The sequence below is a fragment of the Girardinichthys multiradiatus genome, chromosome 24 (genome assembly GCF_021462225.1).
Source record: "Girardinichthys multiradiatus isolate DD_20200921_A chromosome 24, DD_fGirMul_XY1, whole genome shotgun sequence".
Taxonomy (NCBI): domain Eukaryota; kingdom Metazoa; phylum Chordata; class Actinopteri; order Cyprinodontiformes; family Goodeidae; genus Girardinichthys; species Girardinichthys multiradiatus.
The window spans coordinates 22,712,992-22,740,869 of NC_061816.1; the positions used below are offsets into that span (position 1 = coordinate 22,712,992).

At 41.7% G+C, this 27,878-nt stretch overlaps 1 protein-coding gene and 1 long non-coding RNA gene across 3 annotated transcripts in view; one reads left to right on the forward strand and one right to left on the reverse strand.

The window, feature by feature from the left end:
* The window catches only part of LOC124861823 (prospero homeobox protein 1-like), a 41,414-nt gene extending 30,797 nt beyond the window's left edge, over positions 1-10,617 (reverse strand). The window contains exons 1-4 of the mRNA XM_047355774.1: positions 10,222-10,617; positions 6,899-7,315; positions 6,195-6,788; positions 4,803-6,020 (exon numbers count right to left, since the gene is read on the reverse strand). Coding sequence (XP_047211730.1) covers positions 4,803-6,020; positions 6,195-6,788; positions 6,899-7,249 — 2,163 coding nt within the window. The 5' untranslated portion in view covers positions 7,250-7,315; positions 10,222-10,617. The remainder of the gene's footprint in view (positions 1-4,802; positions 6,021-6,194; positions 6,789-6,898; positions 7,316-10,221) is intronic.
* Positions 10,520-27,878, forward strand: part of LOC124861827 — an 89,080-nt gene continuing 71,721 nt past the window's right edge. For both annotated transcript variants that reach the window (XR_007036762.1, XR_007036763.1), the window contains exon 1: positions 10,520-10,640. This is a non-coding gene — a long non-coding RNA (uncharacterized LOC124861827). The remainder of the gene's footprint in view (positions 10,641-27,878) is intronic.

Genomic DNA, 27,878 nt, shown 5'->3' on the forward strand with positions numbered 1-27,878 from the left:
AGCTAGCAACTCCCCAGCTAGCTAGAAAGCTTTCATAACCCTTTTTATTTGAACCTTGACATGTTAATGTAGAAGTTATCACACACACAAGGTCTTTGGAGGATGTGTCTTTAGTTGTCTGGATGGACATATTTATCAAAAATGTACCTACCTACTTCTTTTTTATATGTGTTTTCAGTTTGTTGTTCTGCATGGTTGAGTATTTTGATGTATTTTAAATTATGAAGATAAATAGCCATAAAAATATTCCAATCTGACATATAATTTAATGTAGGCTTTAATATTTTTAGATGATTTTATATTATTCCCAACTAATCACATCGATCCTTTGAACTTGGTTCTAATCCCTTTTTGCTCCAAATGGCTTTTGCGAGAGATTATGAGCCCTGGAAATACATGTAAGACCTCTGGCTTGTAATTTATAATATATATTGGAGACCTTTCTATACAGTAGTCTATGAGGAAATCATAGAAAGTTACTTTAAATCCTGTGTGGATGTGAGATATCACCAACATGGGTATGAATTGATGCAGGGCTGGTACAAATTATCCCTTGACAGACAGTTTTCTTTAGTATACCCATAAAAAGTCGAATACTAAACAACGAAAACTACAACAGCAGTAAACAGCAAAGGAGTAAAATATTGGGCACTCTGAAAAGCTAAAGTAGTCTAGATAAATAGATTCTTTAGTTTTGGATAAACTTGTATGGCCTAATACAAACTTACAGGGATCATTCTGGAATTTTTTGACTCAATAGTGAATGCAGACATCCACATATACACGTCCAAGTACGGGAGATTTACCTTTTTGTCTCATTTAAGGCTAAACTAGACATATGAAGAGGATGGGTCTGGTCTTGCGATGAATATGGCAGTTTACACCCAAAGCAAACACAAGCACCTGCTGGCTTTTGCTCAAATCCCACAATCATCCCTGCATCCCACAGTCTCGGCGACAAAAATAATAATTGTAAGGGCCTTGGATTCAGGGGCGCCAAGAGCATGTGTGTCCAATAGTAAGTGTGTGTTTGTGTGTGTATGGTGGCAACAGCTGTGCCCCACCAAGCTGCCACTTCCCCACCACATTAAAAGGCCTATAATCTATCAGAGAAGATGAGGCAATCAATGGAGCCCCCTGGAAGGTCAATTAGCACACACAAACAAACACACACACACACACACACATTTACACACGCACACAAAACATAAAGAAAACCTTAGGGGCCATGTACAGCTGGAAAAAGAGGAAGGGGTGGCATCAGCTTTTAGGTATGAGGAAAAAAGAAAAAAATAGCAATCTGAGAACAAAGTCAAATTTGAAAACAAAATGGTGCGGTACATTTTTAGTTTCAAGGGCTTTGCTGTTCACTGCTCCAAATCATAATTAAGCAACATCTGGGAAGTGCCATGATGCAGCAGCCATGTTAAACTAGAAGGGAGTCTCAATGTGATTCATCATTCATTTAGCAGTGAATTCATCAGGTCACGGGACAAAAAAACACAATCTCATTGTTAACATTCATACCAACCTGTCACTATTGGCTCATTCAGTACATTTTGTCCAGGATTTTGCTGTCTGTGTCCTTCTTTTTGGACACAAACAAACTAAACGGGACTCAGAGTAAACAAGTGTGAGGTAATATAATGAATAAAGAGTAAATGAGATGTTTTTTGGTGTAATAGTAGCTAAAGGGAGTCACTGAATAAAAAACACACATGTTCTTTTTCCTTCCATTCCTCATCCTCCCAATTTGCTCCTGCCCTCCTATTGGTTTGTTTTTAGCCTAATGCATATCTGTCAAAGAACCTGTGAGTGTTGTGCAGAGCTCACTATACCAGCGGTAACTTGACCTTGTTACCAGGTGTGTGTGTTTGTGTGTCTGTGTGTAAATGGGAGCGCAGGATTGCGAGGCAAAGAGGGAGGGTGGAGGGATAAATTCATATATGAATGGAGGACATCTGCTCAGCTCAATACAAAGGATTAAAGATACACAAACCTGAGTGTGTTCACTGGTAGAGACAGCCTTTCAGGTGAATGATGATCATTGCAAAATACCTTGAAGAAGCTGTAAAGAACAGTAACATCTCACGTAATTCATATAATTAATTAGTTGATTAATAATTTATGGAGGGGTAATTTTGACCCTTTGCCATTTTGTACTTTAGCAGTTTTAGATATTTTTTTAGATACTTTCTCAGGTACAAGATTATTTAATATTATTTTCCACAGTTTTTAATTCTGGTCTGGTAATTTAATAGACACATATACTGCTTTCATAGCTGTTGCTTTGGAAACAAGGTTTATCTCAAACTACATGAAATTGTTCAAATCTAAAGGAGCAATAGGTGCATTCTTTTGATGAATAGTGCTCACTGTAACTGCTTTACAAATAACTCCTTTGCCTTAATAGTTGAAGCTTAACAAACAAGTTTAGTTTAAGTGGGACAAATATCGTAGAGACAAATTTTACTCCTTTCTGCTTCAGTTGCAGTAACGATTACAGCAACTTTCAGCTGTAAATAGAAAACATAAATCAGCTTCTCTTGGATGCTACACATACACACACACGGCATGTAAGTTTACTAGCCAAATAATACATATATATTTTGGATTACTTGACAATGATTGCGTTTTAACTATTTATTTTAAATTTTTATTTTTGATGAATACGTCCATAAATTCAAGGCAGGGGAACTTTAACAAAAATGTGCTAAAATGGGTGTTCTAAGCTTTATATTAACAATTTACAATTCAAAAGAAAATACTAGCTAGCTAGTGTTTCATTCAAAAGAGTAATTGCCTATGTTTTTTTATGACATAGTTTTCTCTCAACAGTTAGTTTTTTAGCATATGACTTTATTTATTGTTCTCGACGTCAGGATAAATTTCATAAAATGTAGAAAGAATGGGAAAAAACAGCAATTGTATGAGGGCTATTGTAGAACATGCAGTTTTTAGGTTTTGATGGCATTGTTTAAGATTTTTTATGTGTTTCTTTGTTTATTTTCAATTTTGATACAGATTTAATATCCATTCAAAATCTGTTTCCATCAACAAAATTGCTGTGTTTTGTACATGTACTTAATGTTATTTGTTTTAACTTGGAACCCCGATAAAATGTAGCAAAATCAACAAATCCAAACTCGTATTGTTTATTATAAAGTTACATCATTCAAGATGTATATAGTCATCAAATTTGTTTAAAATGTCAATATATTCAATATAATACACAACAAAATTAGTTTTTATGATAAACATGGACAAACCACAAGAAGAGTAGTTTCCTCCAGTGACTATACTCCTTTAAAGCATAGTCACTGTCTTTGAAGTAATTATCCATTTCAAAGATTTGTTTTTCTTTAACAAATGAATAGGGGAGCATTCTGGTATGAAACAGCTCAACAGGATCAAGAGCTATGTCAAATATTTCTTGTTTTCCAATGAAAGCGACATCTAAATTAGCTTTGAAGGCGACACTGTGATCGAATCCTCATCACAGCTGCAAGGAGTCCCTGTTTGTCGGGTTCAAAGTCTTATTTTTCTTTTTACTTTGTTGTTCAAACATGTGCATTTGTGCCCATGTGTCTGTTTGCTCTCTTGTGTGAGTCAAAGTGAGGTGGCTGGGAGATGCCCTCTCCATATGAAAGGTTAGGAACGAAAAGATAAACAGCTACCTGCAAACACCTGTCCACATGCACGCCCCATGAAAGGCGGAGCGTGTGTTCCTACGTGCATGCATGTGTGCGCTAAACACACACAGCTGCCAGGCAACTAAGAACGAAGGGCCGACAAATAAAAGTGAGTGGGTGGGTTCCAAAACAGTAGCGGGGAAGAGATGGAGCTAAAAATGATAAAGAGGAAACTGTGCACATTTTAGATATTACACTTCTCCTTATTGTTGCCCACAACACTGATACACACAAATTTAGAAAGCTGCCGTCAATAAAGCCAAACGTTTGCCTGCTTCTCTAACATGCTCTTTGAAATATGATTAGCTTTGAGCTCCTGTGAACAAGGTCTTACCTCACACACATGCACTCAGACAAAGTGAAATATGATTTGCTTTGAGCGTTTATGTACAAAGTCTTTGTGATGAAAGAGAACCTAACATCACCAGAGTGTCTCAGACAGTACAAACAGTGTGTGTGTGTGTGTGTGTGCATGTGTGTGTGCGAGTGTAGGTGTTTGCGTGTTCAAGGGGGAGCTCACTAGCCTCTCCCCACACCTTTAAACAACACAACCTGCTGCACACACTTAAAAGAGCTTGAGAGAGCAGTGTGCGACCTGTTTAATCTTCCCCCTCTTGCAAGACACAGCGCGCCCTTTTCATCTTCCCCACTCACCGAGGAAACAAGAGGCTCAGAGCAGGAACCAATTAATGCAGATTAATTGATATTAAAGACTTTTTGTCACTTTGCCTCCTGCTGCTGCTGCCTTTATTATGAAAAATGTGACTCTTGTGGACAAGAGAACTAAAATATTAATATGCACAATTACAGCAAGAATTTTGTGGTATATATTCCAAATCAGCAGTTGTTTATTTTAGACCATCCTTTGAAGTTCTAATTTTATGTTTTATTCACCTAAAATTAAACGCATTTTTTACAATTGTATTAAGGTAGGACTATAGTGTAAACTCACAAGTTAGCATATTTTAAAGAAATTGGACCAAATCTTTCCAACACTTAGCTTCGAAGTTTACTACAAATTATTTTAATGGATTGATCGAAACCCAATCCAGGTGTTAAATATTTGGTTTAAGGCATTACCTTCAACGAAGTAAAACATGGTAAGGATACAGTGCTGCCCGAGTAGGGAGATATGTCAGCCATATCCTGCAGATCTCCACACTCTGACTTGATGAGTGACAGCGACAAGCCCTCGGGTCCATGCTGGCTCGGAGAGCTCTGCCTGTGGTGATGGTGACCCATGTGGCCCCCTCCGAGGGACGCCATTTTGGTTCTGAGGCTGACAGTTTCCCGGGTTATGTCCATAGAGTCGGGGGATACCCTACTGTGGTCTTTTGGTCCTGGAGGGTAGCCACCTCCACCTCCATGTGACGCCAGGGGATTCTGAAAGGGGTAACCCATGAGGGGGAGAGGAAACGGGTGGCGAAATGATGGATGGCTGAAGCTGAGAGAAGTTGTGAGTGGGGACGGGTGAAGGGAGGGATGATGAGGAGGTGGAGGGGGAGGAAGAGATGGGTTTGTGGTCTCTACTCCACTCCCACCACTTTTGCGCACTACCAGCGGCAGTGCTTCTGTTTGATCGTTGGGTGTTGGCACACCGCTTAGCCTGCTGCTCAGACCGCCAAATGAATCCAGTGGGCTGGGGATGATTACATCCCCAAAGCAGTGCAGCCTCTGGTTGGAGGAATGATAGTTAGGGGTGGGACTGCCTTCACTGTTCAGACTGAGTGCCAAATTACCACCACCAAAGCGTGAGTCTGGGGTAAGTGGGGGTAGTGGCCCGAAAGGTGGTGGACAGGATGAGGATGAGTTGGAGGAAGAAGAAGGCGCAGCTGGTGTACTGCTGTGGCAGCCATGATGGTGACTGGCGGTCTGCTTGGGCGAGGAGAACCCTTTGACGACGGTGTCAACAACCTGTGACACAGCACAGTTCAGCTCCTGCTTTAGCGTCTCGGCCAACTGCCTACCTCCTCCTCCCCCACCTCCTGCTACTGCTCTCCTCTTTATCACCATTTCCCCATTTCTTTCCCCTTCTCGGCTGTCAGCATCCTCCTCCATTTCTCCATCGATCAAGGCTTGCTCACGGAGGAGGGCTCGGTCCAGGAACAGTCCTGGGTCCAGTTCGGAATGGTCGTCATGCTTATGCCGCCCTCTGTCTCTGTGACTCTCCTCCAGCCCATCAGAGCGTATACTGTCCTCTGAAAGGTTGCCATCCTCCTCTCTGTCCCTCCCTCGGTTGGCCTCTCCATTCACTATATTTTCTTCCTCTTCCTCTGTCTCAGAGTCATAGATCTGATAGAACTTCTCTTGAAGTTGCCGCAGTTGTTTCTAAACAAGAAAATAGATAGAATGTACAGGTTAATCATGTTTTGCCCTGATTGAATTTTTGGGAGCTCAGATGAGCTCCCACATTGTCCCCCAGTCTCATTTAAGCTTTAAGAATTAAACTGAAGAGAAAGATTTGGCAAATGGTGTTTTGGATTTTCTAAAATGTCTGGTTACCTGCATGTCTTCAAGCTGTAGTTTGAGCTGCCTTCTCTCTTCCTGTCTCTGCTCCTGTCTGGAACAAACCAGCTGGGTGAAACTGTGCTGCTGCTGGGGGAGACGCTGCTTCCTCTTATTCTCTCTGTAGACTTCACCAATGCCAACCACTCCTCCTCGTGAACCAGGAGAGCTCAGGAGGGAAGGGCAATCACCACGGCGGCTGCTGTTGTGACCGCCGTCCTCTACTCTGTGGTCGTTACTGTTGCTGCTGCCATTTTCATTCTCACGATTGCCTTCTTGGTTGTGGTCGCTGCCATTGGGACGGACCAGCGGGGAGTGACTCATGCCACGGATAATATTTTCCACGCGGGCTCTCTTGGCGCGGAGGTGTTCATCCGACAGACGTTCCAGGTCGAAAGTAGATAAGGATTGAGAAGAGCTGTGTGACATGTGATTTGGGGGCGGTGGTGGCCGTCCAAAGTTGGAGGAGGAGGATGGAGGAGGTAGAGGAGGAGCAGGGGAAAGGCAGTCGGATGGACTGTCCCTTGAAGAGTTACTACAGGCGTCTTCAGCCTGAATCTCGGAACCTCCACTGGACAAAGCTCCACTACCCTGCAATAAAGAACAACATCACAATATTTATGAAGTTTTGATCATATTGGTAGTTTAATTTGGGCTTTAAAATTAAATTAATGTTTTTTTTTCTGCAGATTCACTTGTACCTGAAAGCCAGAGTCACTCCCTCCATTCTTTCCCATGTTGTTCTTTAATAACTGGGAGATTATTGTAGCCCCAGGAAAAGGCATCATGGCATCTTCATAAGAGTTGGCCCTCTTCAGCAGCTTTCTGAGGACGTTTGACTTTTCTCCGTCACCATTGGTGGCCCCGTGGCCATGACTCACCAATGAGCAGTTTCCATCCTGATCGGGGCCGTGTGACTGGTTCATGGCGTCGAGCAGAGTCTCCTGGGCACGGGGGAATATCACACTACCCACAGTCCTTTTCACCCCAATGTCGACACGTCTGCGTTTGTTTTGTCTGGTTAGGAGGGTGGTACTGTCATGATCAGGCATCACGCAGGGCAGCTAACAGACATGTCCAGGGGGCCTCACAGTCAAACGCACACTGAGACGATTAGCCTGGTCATTAAGAAACAAATTCAAGACAAATTAGCATGCTGGGTTATAATTTTTCTCATTTTCAAATTATACCTATTATTTCACTGCTGCAACATCTTTTTTTTTTTGTCTGGCTTATGTTTTAAGGCATCAAAAACACAAAAGGGCAGATACAAACTCAGAAGCACAAGGGTAAGTCAGTTTTATCAGTGATGCACAGAACAAAACACAAAGAAGGAAGAACTTGTTGCTTTTCTTGAAAATAAGCCAAGGGAACCACTGAGAAAAACAGCACGCTTTTTAAAATAGCTCAAGGAATATTCCCACAGACACGCAACACCTGCCTGTAATAACTAAAATCATTTCCTCTGTGTCCCCTTGAGGGGAAACCTTGATTTCTGCATCTTGACAGAGTCAAGAGGTTGTTATTGTCAGAGGTGTTTTTCTCCACTCTGAAGACAAGATAAAATGTTTTTGTCAATTGGTAAATTGTCTCTTTTTTATAAAACCAAAACAAAACGGAGAATTGTTAGTTTTCTTATTATTCTATTTGACAAAGAGGAGTCACATTTGTAAATGTCACTGACACTAGACTTCTTTTCTCCACCTTTTTTCCAGGAGAACATGTTCCAGTATTGATCAGCCTGGCTCCGGTAAAACTTTTCAGAAACATAAACCAAATGTATGGCTTTGTGGAATAAATGGATGTAATACTAAAAGCTTTTTCCAACAAATTCTCAGCAACGCAATTCATTTCCAATTGCATGTGAATAGACACATATATCGGGTCTAAATCTGCTCTTTATTATTAAAGTAAAACTTGTCAGAATGCCTTTTAGTCTAACAGAATTTTCTCTGGAGATAAAGCGGTGAGCCCAGCTTTCTGTTTGTTTCTCAAAAGATGGACGTTGAACCTTTTTTAAGTAAACGAGTGAGGTCAAAGTGGCGTTACCTAACTAGATTTCACAATACAACCCATTAATCATTTTTCATTCAAATGAAAGCAGATAATACCTAGTCTACTATAAATTGCACTTTAACGACAGTACGTAGTGGTAAAAGGGAATGGGGAATGAAATCGATTCAAACAGCGATGTATAAATAAATTAAATACAAAAATATTATTCAATGTCAAACTAATTGCTGGATTTGACTTATTTGACATTCAGGTTTCAGGTTCATAATTGAAACCTGAGCAAAAAGTACAGTATGATCTGTGAGAGAGTAGGACAGCTGTTCCTTCTTTATTTAAGCTGTTTAGATGTGTTCATAACATGTGTAATGCTATGTTTTTGTATTGATTTATTTGTTTTCCCCGTTGGGCAGTTAGGGTAACCATATTTTGTTCATCGCCTTCACATGGAGCTCAGACATGTACCTCAGTGGATCTTAAAGCCTGATTATACCTGTGGTCATTAATTAAATTATCCAGTTACAGCATTTTTAAGCTATCATCTATTTCTATATAAAAAAAAACTGATACCGTGGATGTTTGGATAGACCCTCCAACTCATTGTTAGTTTCATAATTTTTCAGCTCTGAACCGCCTGTAGGCTGCACCTACTGAAATCATTTAAATGCATAAATCTTACTAGTTCATGAGTTAAAACTTAGTATCATCAGATGACGAAGTGGTGCTTTCCCCATTTCTTTTCAAAATAGGGACAAAAGTTTTAAAAACAGTACCAGAAGCAAGTTATTACCTGCTCAAACACACACAACGTTGTCCGTGTCAGCGTTTGCATTTGTTTTGCAAGAGATTTCAGGGCCATGATTGTAAGAAAATGCCCAACAAATGCCTAAAACACGTCTTTTTTCCTATGCAGCTCTGCAGAAGTGGAAGCATCCGAAGCAGGTGTGAAAGTTTATTTTGAATAACCTGCAGTAAAATGTTTAGAAATTCATGCATACATACATTGCTCCCTTAGTTTTTCCCAGAATTTATCAGAAAAAAGTGTCATTTTGCAATGGGTCAGAAACCCTAAATCACAACAGCAGCAAGTATTCCTTACAAACTCTTTCGAAAAGCCAGGTAAAATTTTACACAATTTCTCCCCTCCACACAGAAAAAGTCCAGGTTAAACTTTGGAGCTATTGTTTGGAAGCAAGACTTACTGAAAAGGAGATGTGAGAGGGTATGTGTGTGGGTTTGGTGTCAAAACTGAAACCTGAGCTTTATTCTGATTTTAAAGAGCAGGAAATCCATCTCTGCAATTGAGAAGTGAAATTGGAAGTATGCAGGTAATGACTGCAAACGCTTTTTTAGTATCTAAAGAGTGGATAAACAAGATAGTGGATTATAATTACGCAATATAACTAAAATTGAATGCTTTCAATTTTTTATGCTTTTCGTTACATTTAAACTTCAAAGTGTAGTAAATAAAACATTGGAACTCTTGCAAAGTTAAATAAAATCTCTCAATAAAGAATATTATTTCTGTCAGTGTGCGTTCAGAGTCCGGAGTCTGTTACTTTTACGCACAGGAGATATGAGCATGTTTGTCATGTTCCAATCAACAATTAGTGCAGGATAATGACAGACAGACAGAAGGATGAATCCACGCTCACACACTGCGCACACTTCCGTCTAAAAACTAAAAAAGGCAAATCTGTCTTTGCCTTTATGCGGCGTTTTTTTTTTCAGGGAGCTTGGATCTTTATAGTTTTCGCTCTCTTGGTGATGTTAGCGTTGATTGCAAAACTAAATGACTTGAGGTTATTAGCTGGTTGAAAAGGTGCGCACAGCCAAACCCAATGAGAAAAGCACATCAGAGCAAATCGGTGAACTTTAATCTTTCTTGTTTCACTCAAAAAGAAGCCGAAAACAGTTAGAGACAATCAGAAAACGCTGAACCATCTGGAAGATTAAAGTTGAGCTGCAGTGGCTAAACCAGACTCAAGGTTTACTTGTGGGTTTTTCTACTCACTTTTTTCCTCAGCGTCTCTCCGAGTCCCTCCGTCGAGCAAGGAGCGAACAGAAGAGACAGATCCACACTTGCCTTTGAGATCAATGCTGTAATTTACTACGGCCAAGTGGAGACGTATGCGTGTGCGCGCGGAGCGTGCGTGTATGCACTGGAGGGAGAGGGGAAAAGCACGCAGAGAGAAAGAGAGGGAGTAAAAGGAGAAGGAGAGATGGAGAGAGCGTGTGTTCCTGCGCGCCGCTCTCTTCCCGGGATGGGAAGTGTGTAGTTATCGAGCGCACCCCTCCGCCGGCTCCGCGTCCAGGCGCTCTCTTTATCCCGTCTGAGCGGACTGGAAGACCCTCAGCGTAAAGAAACAAGAAGGACGGGAGGAAAAAAAAGAAGGATACGCGAAGACGCTGCGTCACCGGCCCCAAAGTGAGGTAACGGCTCCACCTGACCAATAAGGACGAGGAACCGGTTGGGGGGGGGGAGACGCTGGATTTTATTTATAAGGAGGCGCGCTGTCAGAGCGGAGAAAGAGGAAAAGACAAATGACAAGATGAGTGAGGTGAACCCTTATTTGCCCAAAAGCTTGGCAATAATTGGCTGCTTTAGAACATGTTTTAAGTTAAATTGACAGAATTAGGAGTAAATGAGCTTTAATATAAAACAATTTACAAGAGCAGAAATAAGTAACACATATCTGCTCTTTTCAACATGTTTCATTGTAAAATGTTTAAAACACCAGCTTTGAATTACAGCTTAATTATTTTACTTAAAAAAATTTTTATTTAATAAAATAATTCCTCTTAATTGCTGGTCTTCATCTTATTCATCCTCAGTGATAAACTTCGGGTTTTAAATTAAAATACGTTTGTGCGCTTTCATTAGGGCAAGCATAAAGCTGCTGAGAGCTCTCCAAATCAATGGAAAAAATAAGAAAAAGCTTTCTTTTTTTAATATGGGAACATTTTAATTTCACACTGGAAAAAAACAGCGCCAATTTTTCCGACATTTTACTCAAAAAGCGCTTTTTTTTCTATTTATTTCAACCAGAACTCAAATAAACCGTTGGAAATAAGCGCGTTCGGTCCTACATCACGTTTTTTCGCTGTCGAATCCCACGGATAAATTGGTGAGGTAATTTAAAGCGGAGTGGACGTGAAAAGACCATCCTTTTAGGACGCGTGTGTGTCAAACAAATGCGTAAAAATTAAGCCAAACAGAGACCTTGAAAAGGCAGCAGCTGTAAAACTCTGGCTTATTTTTATTTACGTTTACTCTGTGTCAAAAAATGGAGCACAACAAAATAACTTCTATGAAGTTTTTAAAGTAATAAGAGAATAAAAAAGTTAACTCGGCTTCAGCTTTTTTTTCATCTGCGGTCACATTCCAGCATGCATCTAATGCTCATCAAAGTCATTTAAACTCCAATATTTCCACAAAATAAGATTTAAAGCAAAATGTTATATATATATATATATATATATATATATATATATATATATATATATATATATTCTAACATTAAACGTATCATTAAAACTGTCCTGAGCGCTCTGCGTCGCCACGCCACTTAACGAGGATCCGTTTAAACGGCGGCAGCACCGTTTAGAGCCTTTAAATAAACGTAGAAATGGAATTGCGTTGAAGTTGTTCTTTTTCTATTTTAATAAAAACAAACAAATCGTGGCCTTTCCAAGCACAGTTAGTTTCTGGTTATTTTTGCACTGATCTGCACACATCTTCAGCGCTACTCATGTTCTGACCTACCTATGATAAGTGATGGCATCCTGGATAGTGCAGCTTTAAACATGCGCACATTTTACACTCTGCACATATATTTCCAGCTTTTAAGGGTTGGTTGATTTCATGTAAGGCCGAAAACAAGAGGGCGTTAGGAAGGAGTTATGTTCAAAAAGAGGAGGGGGCGGTGTCAATTTGATGGAGATGAAAGCAAAACATGGCTTTTACAATTCAGAGCAGGAAAATAAATGCATCAGCGCTACAGTTACATTTAAATCATTTCAGAAAGTGTTTTAATTGGAGAATATGCATAACAAGGCGAGTAAGAGAAATAAATCACGTTTCTGTAAAACTTTAATCTTAAAAATATTTGCAACTAAAATGTATTTAATTACCCGTTGTTTCAATGAGCAGCTCTGATCAGTGGTGTGTGTGAGTGTGTGTGTTTGCCGAGTTAGTATGTGGGTTTTAATTTGTAAAAGACAGAGAACACAAGCTGGGAACTGGCAAAGTGGATGTTTCTGTTCCAGTCAGTCACCCTTAACAGTCCAGTTTACACACTGACCTCCCAGTGTGACATGACAACGACTTATACAAGAGCATCTTAGTAAATTAGTATTATTATAACATTGAAAAGAAAATTTTGCAGTAATGTAGCTCAAACATTATTTTTCCAAGTCTTTATTTCTGTTCATTGTGATGCTTATGGCTTACACCTAATGAAAAAAACATAATTAGGCTATCACACAAAACCAATTAAACAATTTTCTAAACACAGAAATGTTACAGCCTAAACATATCAAGTGGAAGACTGGGGCAGGGGGCAGTAAAAGCAACTACTTAAGAAGCTGGTTATTTAGAGTGCTGTTTCCAAGTGTATTAATGGAAAGTTTAGTGGAAAGAAAAGGTCTGGTAGAAAAAGTGGCACTTTCTTGAGAGGGTTGTGAATCAGGAGATCTTTCTGCTGTTTCCCATCTTCACAGACAAAATGAACGCTGGTTGTTTGCCTCCATGCCATGCTGCATTGACGCAGTAATTTATGCAAAAGAAGCCCAAGTGAATTATTTAGGTCATATGGTCTACTGTACATAGAAATTTGTTTAAGTAGGCCAACATCTTTGTAATAAAATCCCTTTTTATTAGTCCAAGTAAGTATTCAGTTTTTGGAGGCAAACTGAAATAGAAGGTTTCATTTGCTACAAGCAACCACTTAGCCACTTAAAATATGTCTGAGTCTAATCAATCTTTAAAATATATGAATTTCGCTTTCTGAAATGAATTCCTGAATTAAATTATAGTTTCAATGATACTGAAAAGTGAATTCATCCCAAGACTGCAGTTACCCCTGTTGTTTCCGTACCACAGTTTTTCCTTCCACTAAATTTTCCATTAAAATGCTTAAATGCAGCACTCTGTAAACAGCCAGCTACTTTACCAATGACCTTTTGTGCCTAACCCTCCATGGATAAGATGTCACTGAAAATTCAGCAGTCTTCCCCATGATTTTGTTGGCCATACCATTTAAGGATTCAAATTTCTTTTTGGATTAGTTAATCGTTTCAGACTCCATATTGTGATATAAATAGCCATAAGCCATATTCCTTATGGTTACCAGAAAAAAAGATTGAAATATAGATCACTGGATCTATTTGTTGAACATTTGTAATCTGTAGAATATGAATTGCTTACATAAATTAACTTTTTGATGTTCTAATTCAGTGAGATGCGTTGTTTTCAGGTTTTAACCAAAATATCAAAAGTCAAAAACAGAGGTGGAAGTCAAGTTTTCCCTATTTTCTCAGAAAGAAAAGAAGGAAGAAAATTGTTGAAAATAGCACCTGAGTGGAGCTTTGAAGTCCACCTTTCCCCTTTTAGAAAAACGACATCTCAAAAAGAATAGCTGTCAATATTTGATGTATAAATGTGACGCAAACGTGCCGGAATGTTACAGTGCAGCTGTCGTAAAGATTAGCAGTGCCTAAAGCCAGACTTGAAACAAATGAGAGCCAACGAGTTGGACTCAAGGAGCCTCAGAAAGTGCTTAAAGAGAGACTCTATGACATGCAGGACAACAAAACACAAGAAAAAAGCATGAGAAGAGCCTCTGGTAAGAGCAGGTGTGTGTATTTCTTTGTTGCATAAAAACGGGAAGCAGCATTATCTTGTAAGTCTTGAGCAGTTTTATTCCAGTTCCACTTTTTCTGTTTCAGCCACACACTCAAGGGGACATGCACATGTTGTATTATATCTACTTCCTTTTTTTTTTTTTTTTACATTCAGATCCATAGTTGGAAACTTGAACTTTTTACACAAAGATGAAACTTTTTGGTGCTAACATGAAAGCTGGATATTTAATTTTCTTTCAAACAATGCTTCATTGTTATCAAAAGTTCCAACCGCTAAAAGGCTGGCATGTCACGGAAGGACTCCTTACATCAGGACAGACAGAGTAAGAGGTGGGTTTTTGCAAGAGTAAGTAAAATGTCAGGATGATCATCCTGCTCAGAAAAACACAAAGAGGGAATAATGAAAATAGAAGGGCTGAGAAAGGGAATAATGGTAGTCCTGCTCCTGATGGCGCACCGCATGTAAAGACACACGGTCGCAGGTTTCTCATTCTGTCTTTCTCTCTGTCTCTGTCACCCTTCTACCTCTTTTCCCTCCGCTCCGTCTCCATCAAGATGCCATTATTCAGGACATTAGCGAGGAAGAGCTAAAAGCTCTCTCTGTCGAGGAGGGTCCCAGGGTCCTCTCTGAGAGCTCTGATGCAAACAAACACACACACACAAACTCATGCACACACACACTTGGACTAGAGAAGTACAGTCTGGTATAGGTGAAGAGGTAAGAGGTGGTAAAAAGGTCTTATTGCAGGCATTACCAGGTGTACGAGCTCCTCTGTGACCAGAAACATGGACATTAGCAGACACAAAGAGAAATGAATATGGGTTTATTTATACTCGTGAACTTTCATACACATCATCTACTCTCTTCTGTCATCTTTTGTCCCAAAACTCACACAATGCACTGTTGAAAAATAACAAAAACTGCAGAAAATTATGAAAAAAAAAAATTGGTTGTTTTCATTTTGTCATCAGCTCTAATGTAGCTTAACTTAATAAAGTTTAACAGCTTAAATCCTCAGGTTTGATACTGGATTTTTGCAGATAAACCAACAGGTTTCTATTTAAAATTGCTTCAAAGTGCATGGGCTTCACTAAAAGGCTACAAAAAGCATTTTGTTTTTCCTGAAAAAGTTTTAAAAGAAGAAAATAAGGGGATAAACAGTGTCACTAAACTGCAGAATGAAACAAATAAGTCCAGCTTTTCCTACTTGTTCTGGTTTGCAGCATGCTACCCGATCACTGTAATATACACCAACAAGAACCTTAATAAAATGTTACTGTTTTATAATTTTTCTGGGACATTTAGTGTGACATTACAAAGTTTTATTGTGAAATACTATAGTTTGATTAGCTGGAATAAAAACAGTTATAGCCATGCTTGAAGATAGGAGGTAAGTACATTTCTACAGCTGCAGTGAACTTTTCCACAAACATAATTGTATTATTTTAGGATTTTATGTGACAGACCAAAAAAAAGTATGCTTAACAGTATAAGTAAAGGTAAAAGTATAAGAAAAAGTATAAGAAAAGGAAACGGGGTTTCCAAAGTTTTGATAAAAATCTCATAAGTGTGGAATGTATTTGAAATCAGGTCCTTTTACTTTGATACACCTAAAAAAATTTTATTGGAGACCTGAGTGTAATTTAATTTCATTATAAATACAGCTTTTGTGGAGAGGTTTAATGCAGGTTTAGGGTATAAAACCCACGGCTTGTAAACTTCCATACATTATCTCACTTTATATTAGGTGGACTGAGGAGTTAATCTGGAAAAAAAAAGATGACAAATAAAACAAAATTGACCAAAAGTATTTGAAAAATACTCAAAATGCAGTTTTGGCAGAAAACACAGCAGTTTTTCCTGTACCATCTTTGTCCAGGTGTCAACAATGCAAAACACATTAATAATTTTTGACAATATAATTAAACGGCTATTTAAATACAATAATTTATAAATATTAATATATGCTACTCTCTTCATAATGAGTATCTAAACATGCATGAACATTTCTGTAAATTTTGCAGTGTAGGAGGGAACCAAAAATGGGTTTGACCTAGGCCTCCAAAATTGTAGCCCAAATCTGACAAAATTTAGCAAATCAGTTTCAAACTTCCTCCGTATACCCTTTGCAGTAAGGATCAAAACTTAACTTTGGAAACAGTGACTATTCACTGGAGGATGTATTCACAGTGTATGCAAGCATGTGGATGTGGCAGTGAATCAAATTCTCACATCTTCCCATTAAACACAAAATTACTAAATCTCTCAGATTCAAGATCTGGGTACCAATACCCAGCACAAGGCTTAGAACTGTCATCTTAGTCCACTCAACACATCAAAAAGGTTATCACTTTACGTTTACCCTCTGAAAACAAGAATTTACATATTTTACTGGTGGGTGTCTCTTTTTGACACTCTTAATCCTTTCAACTCCAAAATGTGTATGATCACAAAGTAGAAATAGAGGTCTGATCCAACCCTTACAGGAAGTCTTCCATCTTGGATTGTAGTCCTTGCCAAACCTTGGCCAGTAACAAGAAGTTTGTGTAACTCCTAAACGTTTCATCCAATTTAACGCCATGTTTTGCTGCGTCATAACAGACCTTAAATGAATGTCATTTTTTCCAATGCTTGCTAACAGTGCTACCTACTTTAATATGTTAGCATACAAAGACATTTTTGCTAGTTTCATGCTCCCAACTTTGTGGGAATAGTTGGGGGTTTTCCACACCAGTGCTCAAAGCAAGGTCTATTCGACATGGGCGAGAAGAAGAAGTTGACTGGGCTGCACAAAGTTCTGACCTCAACCTTATAAAACACCTTTGGGATGAATTAAAGTGGAGACTAAGAGTCAGACCTTCTCGATCAACATCAGTATCTGACCTCACAAATGGACTAAAACCTGTTGGAAAGCCTTCCCAGAAGAGCTGAACCTGGTATAGCTGTAAATATTGGACCAAGCTTAATAAAGGCATGCTACTCATGTTCATATGTATGAAGGTAAACGAAGGGATACTTTTGGCAATCTACTGTAAACACTATTTACTATTTTCTTTCTTTTGCATCAACTTCTTTTTTGGCATTATTATTCAGACTTGTCTCCTTTATACATTTTCCTAACTGCAGATCTCTCTGAGTTTAGGGCAAAAGAGGATTTTCATAAATCCTCCTCCTGTCCATTGTTTTTGATCTTTTACTACAATTACTAAAATTCCTTTTTTATCATTTTTATGAAGCTCCACCATGCTTACGTATTTATTCATGCCTTTCTGCCTCTGATGGATGAAGTTGAATAGAGGCGGTGTGTATATGTGCTGCAGTATTTGCCCATTGTGGTGATTCCCAGAGAAAAGGTCTTAATCTAGCCACTGCCATTGCCACTGCTGAGATCTCCAGCCTCCACCTCCCCTCTTGCCCTGATGCCATGTCCAGTCATGAAGGCCCTGTCGTGGGCAAGTTGGCGAGCCAGATCAGAGTCTAGGGTCTAGAGCTTGGCTCGGATCCTTTATCCTTAGCCTCAAACACTGACACCCCTACAGCCCCACGGCGAAGCCCCCATCCTGGCCCTGACTTGGCCCCGAAGCCGCCTTCCTGGCTCAGGGCCTGGGCGGATGGAGGGATGGAGGGGAGAAGAAAGCCTGCACTGCGGATGTGCAGTGGAGTGAGGAGAGGTGGAGAGGCTAACAATGCTATCAGAGAGCTGGCGTCCTTCTCTCGAAAGAACACACAAACAAAATCCGCCCTGTTTGTCTTTATTTATCGCAGCTCTTCACACACAGACGACAACAAAGAGTGACAGCGGAGAGTAAGAGGAAAGAGGACAGCAGAGAAATGGAGCTGCTTAAATGGATGAATGAGGAAAAACAAATGAACTGGCAAAGTTGAATGTAAAGAAATGAGAAAAGTGAAGTGTTTAAAAGATGAGTTGAGATTCAGCTGGACACAATGTGAAAGAAAGAAGGTGAACAGCAGCAGACTGTTGGCCAAAGCGTCTGTGACATTGTCAGACCTCCTGGATCCCCACGGAAACAAAGAAATCAGCATGTTTGCTCAAAATACTTTCATTAACGCCCCAAACCCGAGCCAATTAAAGCATGAAGGACGAAATAATGCCAAATTAAATCAACACAAATAACACAAACAAAGGGCAGGAAGATTAAATAAAAGCAAAAACAAATTTAGTAAAAGTTGTTTCTGTTTTATCCAATTTGAATATCTACTCACTGACCTATACCATTTTGTACACAATGATATTCCGGGGTTCAGCATGGTTTTCAGGGGCCGTCACTTTAGGGATCAAACTGTAGGCAGAGTAATGGCGTTGCCATGTTTGCAGAAGGTATTACATTGATAGCCTTTGGTTTGTTAGAATAAGCTCTGGACAGTAAACAAACAGTGTCAGTTTATTGACTTTTTTTTGTAAATAAAACTCCCACAAGATGAATGCATTCATGAGTAAAAGAATTTGAGTTTGTTTCATCTTACATGCATCACCTTCACACTGATTACATGATGCCCCACGCAGAATTAGATTCCAGTTTATCCCATCACCCAGCAGCCAACAGAGCACCAGTCATATCTATTTTATGCCGAGCAAACTTACAAAATTTAATGGTTAACTAGTAAGCCAACAGTTATTAATTTATTAATTTGCAGTCAAACAGCAGAAACAATAAAAAACTATTCACCTAGCATCATATTATACTGACAGTTAAAATTACTATGAAACCATGAATATTAATTTCTGCATGAACCAGTACTTTTACCAGTTGAAAAAGTATTTACCCTCTTACAAATTTCATGTCTGAAATGTTCATATCAGACAAAGATTAACTGAGTAAATACAACCAATGAAGGCATATTTATTAGCGGCAAAAAAGTTGTCAGAACCAACCTAGCTTTTGTGCAACAATAGGTTTGGTTTGGCTATGAATATTATTATTATTATTAATACTATTAACAAAGTTTGTAATTTTGATCAAAATTACCAATTACCAAGACAGGGCTCCATCTGATTATCAGGAAGTTATTGTTTTATAAATACCTGCCTGGTGAGGTTTGGCATTATAGAACAATAGATGAAGGAGTGAATTCACGCACTGGCATTCTCAAACAGCCAGAACTACATATACATATACATATACACACATATATAGAACAAACACAAAAAACTTCTCTCCACAATATATAAATTTCTTAACAAATTGCTTCAACTTCCAGTTAAATACTTTAGTCAATACATTATTTTAACTAGGCTAGTAATATTTAACTAAACTACTAAGGATAATTGAAAAGCCTACAAATAACTAATAAAATATGGAAAACAAATTGTAAAAAGGGCCAAATAATAAAGGGCTGAAACCAATAACCAATAAAGTGATGATGTGATACCAAAGTTTAATATCAATATGCATATTTAAGAAAAAATGGTTGCCTGCATGTGCCAGGGCAGTTTTTCTCTACAAAAAGGATATCTCAAGACAGTATCCTAATTGCGTGATCAACTTTATTAATTCCAGATTCCATCCAGCATCAGAGTAGGCAGGCCACATTGCTGTTATTGTAACCTGTGTTTGTATGACCTTCAACCATTTGAGTAATTTTGTGTTGCATTAGTGCATTGTGTGTTTGTGTGTGTGTGGGTGGGTGAGCATATTTGTAGAAATAGGTGCGTTTGTGGTGTTAAGTGGCTGTGTGAGCGTGAGTTTGTCATCTGAAAGTGTGTATACTACAAAAAAATTGTTCAGCACCTATGAGCAACAAAGAGAAGGTAGACCAAACTCCGCAAGGCAGCAGCAGTCCCAGGCAGCTATATATAAAGCATCACCCCAGGGCAGCCATACACCCAGCACAGAAGTAGGGCACCAGCAAGGCACAGGAGTAGTAGCCCCCAAGTCACAGAGGCACAGAATGAGAGGCAGGGCACCGAGTCCCCCAACCCAGCCACACCGCCACCTCCAACCGCGCAAGCTAAGCCCGTGAATAGGTTGCTCCAGTGGCCCAGGGGCTGCACCAACCCCCAGCAGCAAGACCTCCCAGCACCAAGCAGGGGATACACCCATGAACCCCCAACACGTCAGGCACCAGCTCACAGTCGGAACCCTGAGAGACCAAAGTAAGAAGGGAACATTGTATTTCACTCTGGGAAGCCAATCCTAGAAAGGGGGGATACCAATCAAAGCCCAGCACAACCCATGCGGCCCTCAACCAGCTCAACACATCTCCGGAGGCCCTAGACCATCAGACATGGGCCCACCACTCCTGGACGTGGCCTGAGCACCCACACGAACAACACCCCACCAAGGCAGGCAGCCCCCTGCTGGACATTCCCATGGTGCTTTCAGATATCCCCAGCCCATCCCCACACTCCCAGTGCTGCCGAGCTGGCACAGGCCCTGTGGCAGGAGCCAGGAGACCACATTATGCCCCCCCAATCACAGCACACCCTCCACGGTGTTTGTGTGTGTGTCTTTGTAAAGTGAAGTGTTGTAATGAATGCAGATGTGTATGTCTCAAGTGGATTAAAACTGGTGCTGTTGTTGCATTGTACGAGTCCCCAATGCTTGTTAAAGGCAGAGGCTGCTGCAACCCAAAAGCCCTAAGTGTCTCTAGTGCAATAAAATTGAGGTGCAAGCAGGGGCCAAATATAACAGAGGGGGAGCACTGCTAGGTTTTCCCCATGCCAACAAGGCCCACTGTCAAACACCCCAAAAACGGCTGCTGTGTGGTGTTACATATGTGAAGGAGGATTGGGTGGGCACCAAGGCACCAGTATGAACCCCCTCTTGAGCAACTTGCCCCCTCTTGTCCCCTCAGCGTCCACACCAGCCCAGTGTAGACCGAGGCCAGGGAGTCCCCCTAGAGATTCTCAAAGATGAGGGAGCCCTCACAGAGCAGCCTGGTAATGAATAGCTCATTACCAGGCCTTTCCTAAACTTGAAGGCATGCTGAAGAGGTAATTCAATTATTTTGATTCAGCTGTGTTGGAGCAGGGATGTATCTAAAAGTTACCGGGCAGTAGCTCTTGAGGACTGGAGTTGGAGACCCCTGGATTAGAGACATTATGGTATGCCTGCCACTTTTGGGAAGGTTCCACTGGTCCATACCTTCTCCGTTTGTAAATAATGGGTTCTGATTGTGGCTTACTGGAGTTTAACACTACAACATTTATCACTTTTAATCATTCCTGTCCCCTTTATCACTCACAAAACCTCAAGACAATTAACCATTTTTTTCTTTTTTTGATACTGACTTTCATGGGATTTCTGTGACTGGCAGTACTGTAACATTAAAAACTGTAAAAACTAAACCCTTGCTACTTCCAAGAAGAAAAGGCCAGGCAGCCAGGTTGCCAATTAAATGCACTTTGACTTTACTATTAAGCTTTTTACTAATAGAAATGGCTGCAAGACAAGAAAAGTTTCATTTGAAGGAATTCCAGTTTTCCAGGAACATTGTCCAGTGTAAAGATGAGATGGAGGCAGGAGGCTGAGATGAGTCCACAAAGCACAATGCAATGTTTGGAGAAAAACAATCAGCACCACACCTCATATCAATTGTAAAGTATTGTGGGGAGGCTGATAATTTGGGCTCATTTTGCAGCGACAGGACTTTGCAGTCATAGAGTTGACAATTAATTCAAACTGACCCTGGGTCATTAACAGGATGATGGCCCCAAACACAGCAGCAAATCCAGAATGGCTACAAGAGAAAAGACTCAAGGTCAAAGTCAAGACCTCAACCTGATTGAAATGCTTTGATGTAGCGTTAGAGAGAAATCTCAATAAACTGAAGCAATTTTGGAGAGGCCCAAATTCAAGTTACATTTCAAGTTAAAAACAGTTAAGGTGAATTTGAATTAAATCCAGAAAAGATAAAGAACAGAAGAGTGAAAAACATTGATAATCAGACCAAAAGCTAAAAAAACCCCTGAAAGTTAGAAAGATAAAGAGCAAACAAATGAAAGGCAGAGACCTGTGCCAAGCTGTGATTTCACAGTAAGAGATAGCTCTTCATCCACCGCCTAACCCAGTCCGTCAGTAGAACAAAGCCACCTCACACTGCAATCGTTTATCATCCATTTTTTATCTCTCCTTTTTTGTCTACATGCAAAATAGCCTCCCTTTTTCCCCCACCTAACACAGTAGGATAACCCTCTCCAGCTTACACACATGGACAGATGATGCACACACTCTGATTTGGCCAGAAAAAACAGGAGTTTCACCTAAATACACCACTATCCGTCAGTATTTCTACTTGTTAGCAATGTTTAGATGGAAGTTTTACAGACGCCGCCCCTCTCCTGCACCTTGAGCCATCGCTCTCCCTGGTGTGGGTCAGGAGGTGGTGTGCTGACTCTGCCACCTGCTGTCTGATGGCATATAAACAAACTAAACACATATTTCCTCCAGAGCTGTACCCAGTAATCACTGCACTAGTAAAACCTCACACTCCATTTCCCTTCAGTGCAGGTGACTGCCTGGGCACCGGGTGGTTTAGAAAAGTGTATGTTTATGAGAGCATTAAAGAAGTTTCGAGAGAGTAAAGGAAGTGGAACTGCTGGCACACAGGAAGAAATTATTTGAGTGTAATTTATGAGCAAATGAGATGCTTTAAGAATCGGAAAAAGAGAAAATTGCATCATAATTAAAAAGTACTTTTTAAAAAAAACAAATAAAGTTTAAACCCAGGATGGTTTTAAACAAAAGAGAACAAATTAAGTGTTAGGTTGATGTGCATTTCCAGTCATAAATTACGACTGTCCATCATCCATCCATCCATCCATCCTGGTACTGATCCCTACATCCATTGTTTTTACATCAGTCTTAACAATCTCTGGTTTTCACAGGCACAATTAAAGCCTGACTACTCAAAAAAACCTCAAACTCAAGTTTACTTTTTATATTTATACATAAACAATGGCTCAGAAAATGTCTCTGGCAAACTTTTTTTGGAAAAGTATGAAATTCTGATTTGGAAGATGTGAAGAAACCCGGCGGAGCAGGTCTTGTGACTGCACCGGGGCGGCTGACGGGTTGCGCTTGGCCTGGAGCGGTTGGCCTGCATGGCCCAGGTCCCCGGCCGATGCATGTATCCCTCTCCTGGACTGGTGGGCTGGGGCTGCTGGCACTGTCTGGGGGGGTTGGGCGGGCTTGGAGGTGTGCTGCTCTGCTGGCTGTCTTGTCCGAGGGGGGATCGGGGTGGTGGGCTGGGGGGTGGCATGGAGGGGCTGCGGCCTGTGGGGTGGAGGGGTTGTGTCCACTTCTAGGGAGTGGGGTGACTGGCGTTTGGATCAGCTGGGCGTCGATGGTGGAGATGAGCTGGATAGTGTTTCTCCCTGGGCGGTCGTTGCAGTGGCAGTGATGTATTGTTTTTTGTTGCTGAGGGGGGCGTGGTGGGGTCACTGGCCCTGGGTGCCTGCCGCTCGCTGGGGACCTCTTGGTGGATGAGTTTGTCCCGTCATGGTGCGGGGTCGGGGGTCCGGTTGTGAGTGCGGTGCTGGGTGGGGTCTGCCCTGTTGCGCCAGTGGGCGGGGGTGGCGTTGCGCGGGGCCCTTGTCTTGCCTTGCCGTTGCGGTGCGCTGTGTGGTGGGGGAGCGGGGTGCGGCGGGGGTTCTTAGAGCGGGGCTGTGTGTGGAGCTTGCGCTGTGTGGGTGTGGCTTCATCGGCTTCTCGGCCACGGAGTTCACCTGTGGGGGTGTGCCCCTGTGGGGTGGGGATTCGTGGCATTTGGGTTCGGGGGGATGTGTTCGATATCGGTGTCCTTGTTGGGGGTGGCCCTGTGGGGAGGTTCTTGTTGGGGTTCACTGGTGGTGGGAGACTCATGGGGTTGGGGTCGGAGCTCGTTGGGGGGTCGGGACTGCTCCCTCCTGGGGCAGCTCCGGTTGGCGGGTTGCTTTGGGCCATGTGGACCCCTCTTTTGTACATAGCCCCCTCTCCGGAGGTGGATGGGGGTTGTTGGGGACTGGGTTCGGGGCGGGGAGGGCGGGAGCCGGGCCGGGGTTACCCGGGTCTGGGCAGTACCGGTGTTGTCTGCCAGCCTCTGCCCCAGGAGGGAAGGGGACCACCTTCTGGGTCCGGGGGCTGGTTGCCCCTAGGGGGTACCGACGCCTGGACCTGGGAGTATAGAGTATGCATGGGGAGTGTGAGTGAGTGTATGACGTCCATTGTTGTTTATCCTTACGTTGGGTGTGAGTGATTTTATGTGTATGCATGAGGGTGCAAGTGGGAGATTGTGACTGTGTGTGCCTGTTTTTCTTTTTTTTTCTTTTTATGCGACAGGTTGGGTCTTGGACTGCTCCCTCTCCTGAATCAGCTTCCTCCCCACCACACCGTCTGCCAGTGGTTGGAGTCTCTGCCCGCTGGTGTACTTGTGGTTCTCGGTGTCCGGGGCCGGGTGCTTTGGTGTGTGCTGGCTCACTCCCGGTGGCTGCTTGCCGGGGCCTGGCCCCCTGGGCTCTGTCGGGCCTCTGCTTGGGGGCTGGTGTGTCCCGGGGTCTTCGGCCTCTGGGTCCATGGCTGGATCTGCTCGGGCGTGGACGGCTGCTGGCAGGGCCTGTGGGCTCGTTGCTGCGGCTCCCTGGGTCTTCTGCACTGTCGCTGCTTGGTGGTTCCACTGGGACTCTCCACTGCTCTTCTCTGGGGGGGGTTGCGGTAGTCCCGGCGGTGGTTCTCCTGGGGTTCCTGTGCTTTGGGGGGCCTTTAGATGTCTGGGGCTCGGATCTCCTCAGTGTCCGTCCAGGGACCATGGGGCAGGCCTGTGGGTCCTCACACTCGCTATTGCATATTTTTGTGGAGAAACCTTGTATACAAAAGCGCGTCCATACCCATACTCACAGGTGTTAAGCTTCAGGAGTTGACAGATACACAGATGTTCTATATTGGGCTGCACCTCTCACTAAGTACGTTATATTTAGAATTACCGTGTACTATTTTGTTAAAAAAATAAAAAAACAGCTGCAGGTGTATAAGCAATCAGGGTGTAATCTTGTATTCTCTTCATCCTTCTTTCTCTCCTCCACTCTTTCCTCCCCATTTTCCCCCATCTCTCTCTTTTTTGAGCTTCTTTTTTCCTTTTCATTTCAGTCTCTGTGTCCGTAACAATTGAAATATTCCCAAAGAAGTTTATAATAAAGTTTATTTTATAAATATCAAGCAGAACTTTAAAGCATTAGCTGTGATGCTCTGCTTGTGAAAGTAAATCTGTTGGGCAATTTCTTGGCAGTCAGACAACAATTCTGAGCAATACTCTGCCAGACAGGACACAGTAAAAAAAAAAAAAAGGAGAAGAGAAGAGAAAAAATAGTTATATGCGCACTCGCGGCACCGCTAATGCGCAACTACGCGCACAGCAAGAGACGGACTCCATTCTGGAGAAGTCCAGAACAGCAGTTTACTCCAGGTCGACCTGCCTCCTTCATTACCTGGAAGGTTACACTGATCGCCTCGAACAGGGCTCATTTCAGAGCAACCACAGAGCCAACCAGAGAGAGGGCGCTTGGTGGGTGTGTGTGTTCAGGAACAGGTGGAAGCAGAGCGGTATAACCCAGACGAAGATAGCGGTAAATCCTGAATGCTTGGAATGGGCTGATTGTAAGTTACAGCTAATCACTGATTCACTCAGCAAGACATGAGGTGGAGGTTCACTCTAATGGGCATCATCAGGGTCATGATGAGGGACTTTCACCTCAGCTACAGGTGAAGTTAAATGATCTGTCATATAAAACAGTAGCAACCTTCTCTGTGAGCTTCTAGCTGGATTTGCATCATAATGTGAAAATATCTGGTCCTTTACTTCAGTCAAAATAAGAGCATTTAATCCTAACGTAGCTGAACACATATCAACACATAACATCTCATGGCAGCAGCCAGTCTTATAGTCTAGTTCTACATGTAGACAGAACCAGGTGTTGCTCAATAAACCAGGAAAATATCTCCTGGTTCCAGTAAGACGTAGTAGAAAGTGTAAAGGTAAGCCTCCCTCTTCTCTTTCATATCTTCTGTGCTGATTCTAAACATGCAGCTCTGGCTTTAAAGATGCAGGATAATTAAGAAATAAATCATAGCAATTATTCACAGGTGGACAACTGATTAGTTAACTATTTTATTTTTCTGAATTACACATGTAATATTATATAAACTAAACTAATTAAACAAGGATACAGTTTTATGTACACAGTTATTAATACCTGTAATATTCTGTAAAACATTCTAGAATTGCGCCGCTCAAGGTGGCAGCAGGTTGGAGTAGCTCTGTTACTTTTGATTCTGATTTATTCTTTTTTGGGAACTATTCCTCTTATGGTGGATACAGTTGATTTTTGTTTGGACTACTGTCCACTCCGGTGTCGGATGCTGTGCAGCTTGGAGGATTTTTCTTGATACTTTCTATTTTTGGACATTTGTTATGATGCATTGCCATGGCAACGGGGTCGTTTCTTACAACCGGGAGCAGCTGATTAATATCTCAAAAGCTCAAATAATACTTCAACTACAACCCCAAATCCCTGATGAGTTGAAAAGGAGACGCCGTGGATGCAGAGCAGGAGCTAAGAGAAGAGAGAGAAGGAGGATGTTCAAACCATCTCTTCCGTCGATTATGATGGGCAATGTGAGATCGTTGGGAAACAAGTTGGATGAACTCCAAGCCCTACAAAGAACCCAGCCAGAGTACCGGGCATGCAGTATCATGTGTTTTACTGAGACATGGCTGCAGGATCATATCCCCGACTCCAGCGTCTCTCTGCCGGGCTTTTTAACCATATGAGCAGACAGAGACTTAAAGAGGAGCGGCAAATGTAAAGGAGGTGGACTGGCAGTATTTGTGAACAACAGATGGTGTCATCCAGGACATGTTACTGTGAAGTGTCAACTCTGCAGTCCAGATATTGAACTGTTGGCAGTAAGTTTTCGTCCATATTATTTACCCAGAGAGTTCACCAGTGTTATTTTGGCAACAGTTTACATTCCACCTTCCGCTGTTGCCGACACTGGATGTGATGCCATCAGTTCAGTTGTTGCTAAGCTACAGACACAAAACCCCAATGCTTTTGTGGCAATTTCTGGTGATTTTAACCATGCTTCACTCTCTGCTACACTTCCAACGTTTCAACAGTTTGTCAGCTGCTCTACCAGAGAAAACAAAACATTGGATTTGTTTTATGCAAATGTCAAGGACTCATACATCTCTACAGCAAGACCTCCGCTAGGCAAATCAGATCACAATCTTGTTTTTCTCTGCTCGAAATATAAGCCCCTTGTTCAGAGGCAACCTGTAATAAAGAGGACTGTGAGAAAATGGTCACAGGAAGCTGAAGAAGCTCTGCAAGGTTGCTTTGAGGCTACAGACTGGGACGCACTGTGCCAGCCAGATGGAGAGGACATCAATGCCATGACTGAGTGGGTAACCGACTATATAAACTTCTGTGTGGATAACATCATCCCCACCAGAACCGTGAGATGCTTCCCCAATAACAAACCTTGGATCACCAGTGACCTGAAGGACCTGCTTAACAAGAAAAAAGAGCCTTCAGAGAGGAAGACAGAGAATTATTGAGGAGTTTACAGAAGCAACTTAAAGTCAAGATAAGAGACAGCAAGGAGGTGTACAAGAAGAAGCTGGAGAGCAAGCTCCAGCAAAACAATATCAGAGATGTGTGGACAGGGATGAAGAAGATCACAGGCTTCAAGCAGAAGGATGATCAGACCGATGGACGTCTGGACAGAGCCAATGAACTGAATACATTCTTCAATAGGTTCAGTTCAGAAACAAGCTCAGCATCCTCCTCTCCTGCTCACAGCCAAACA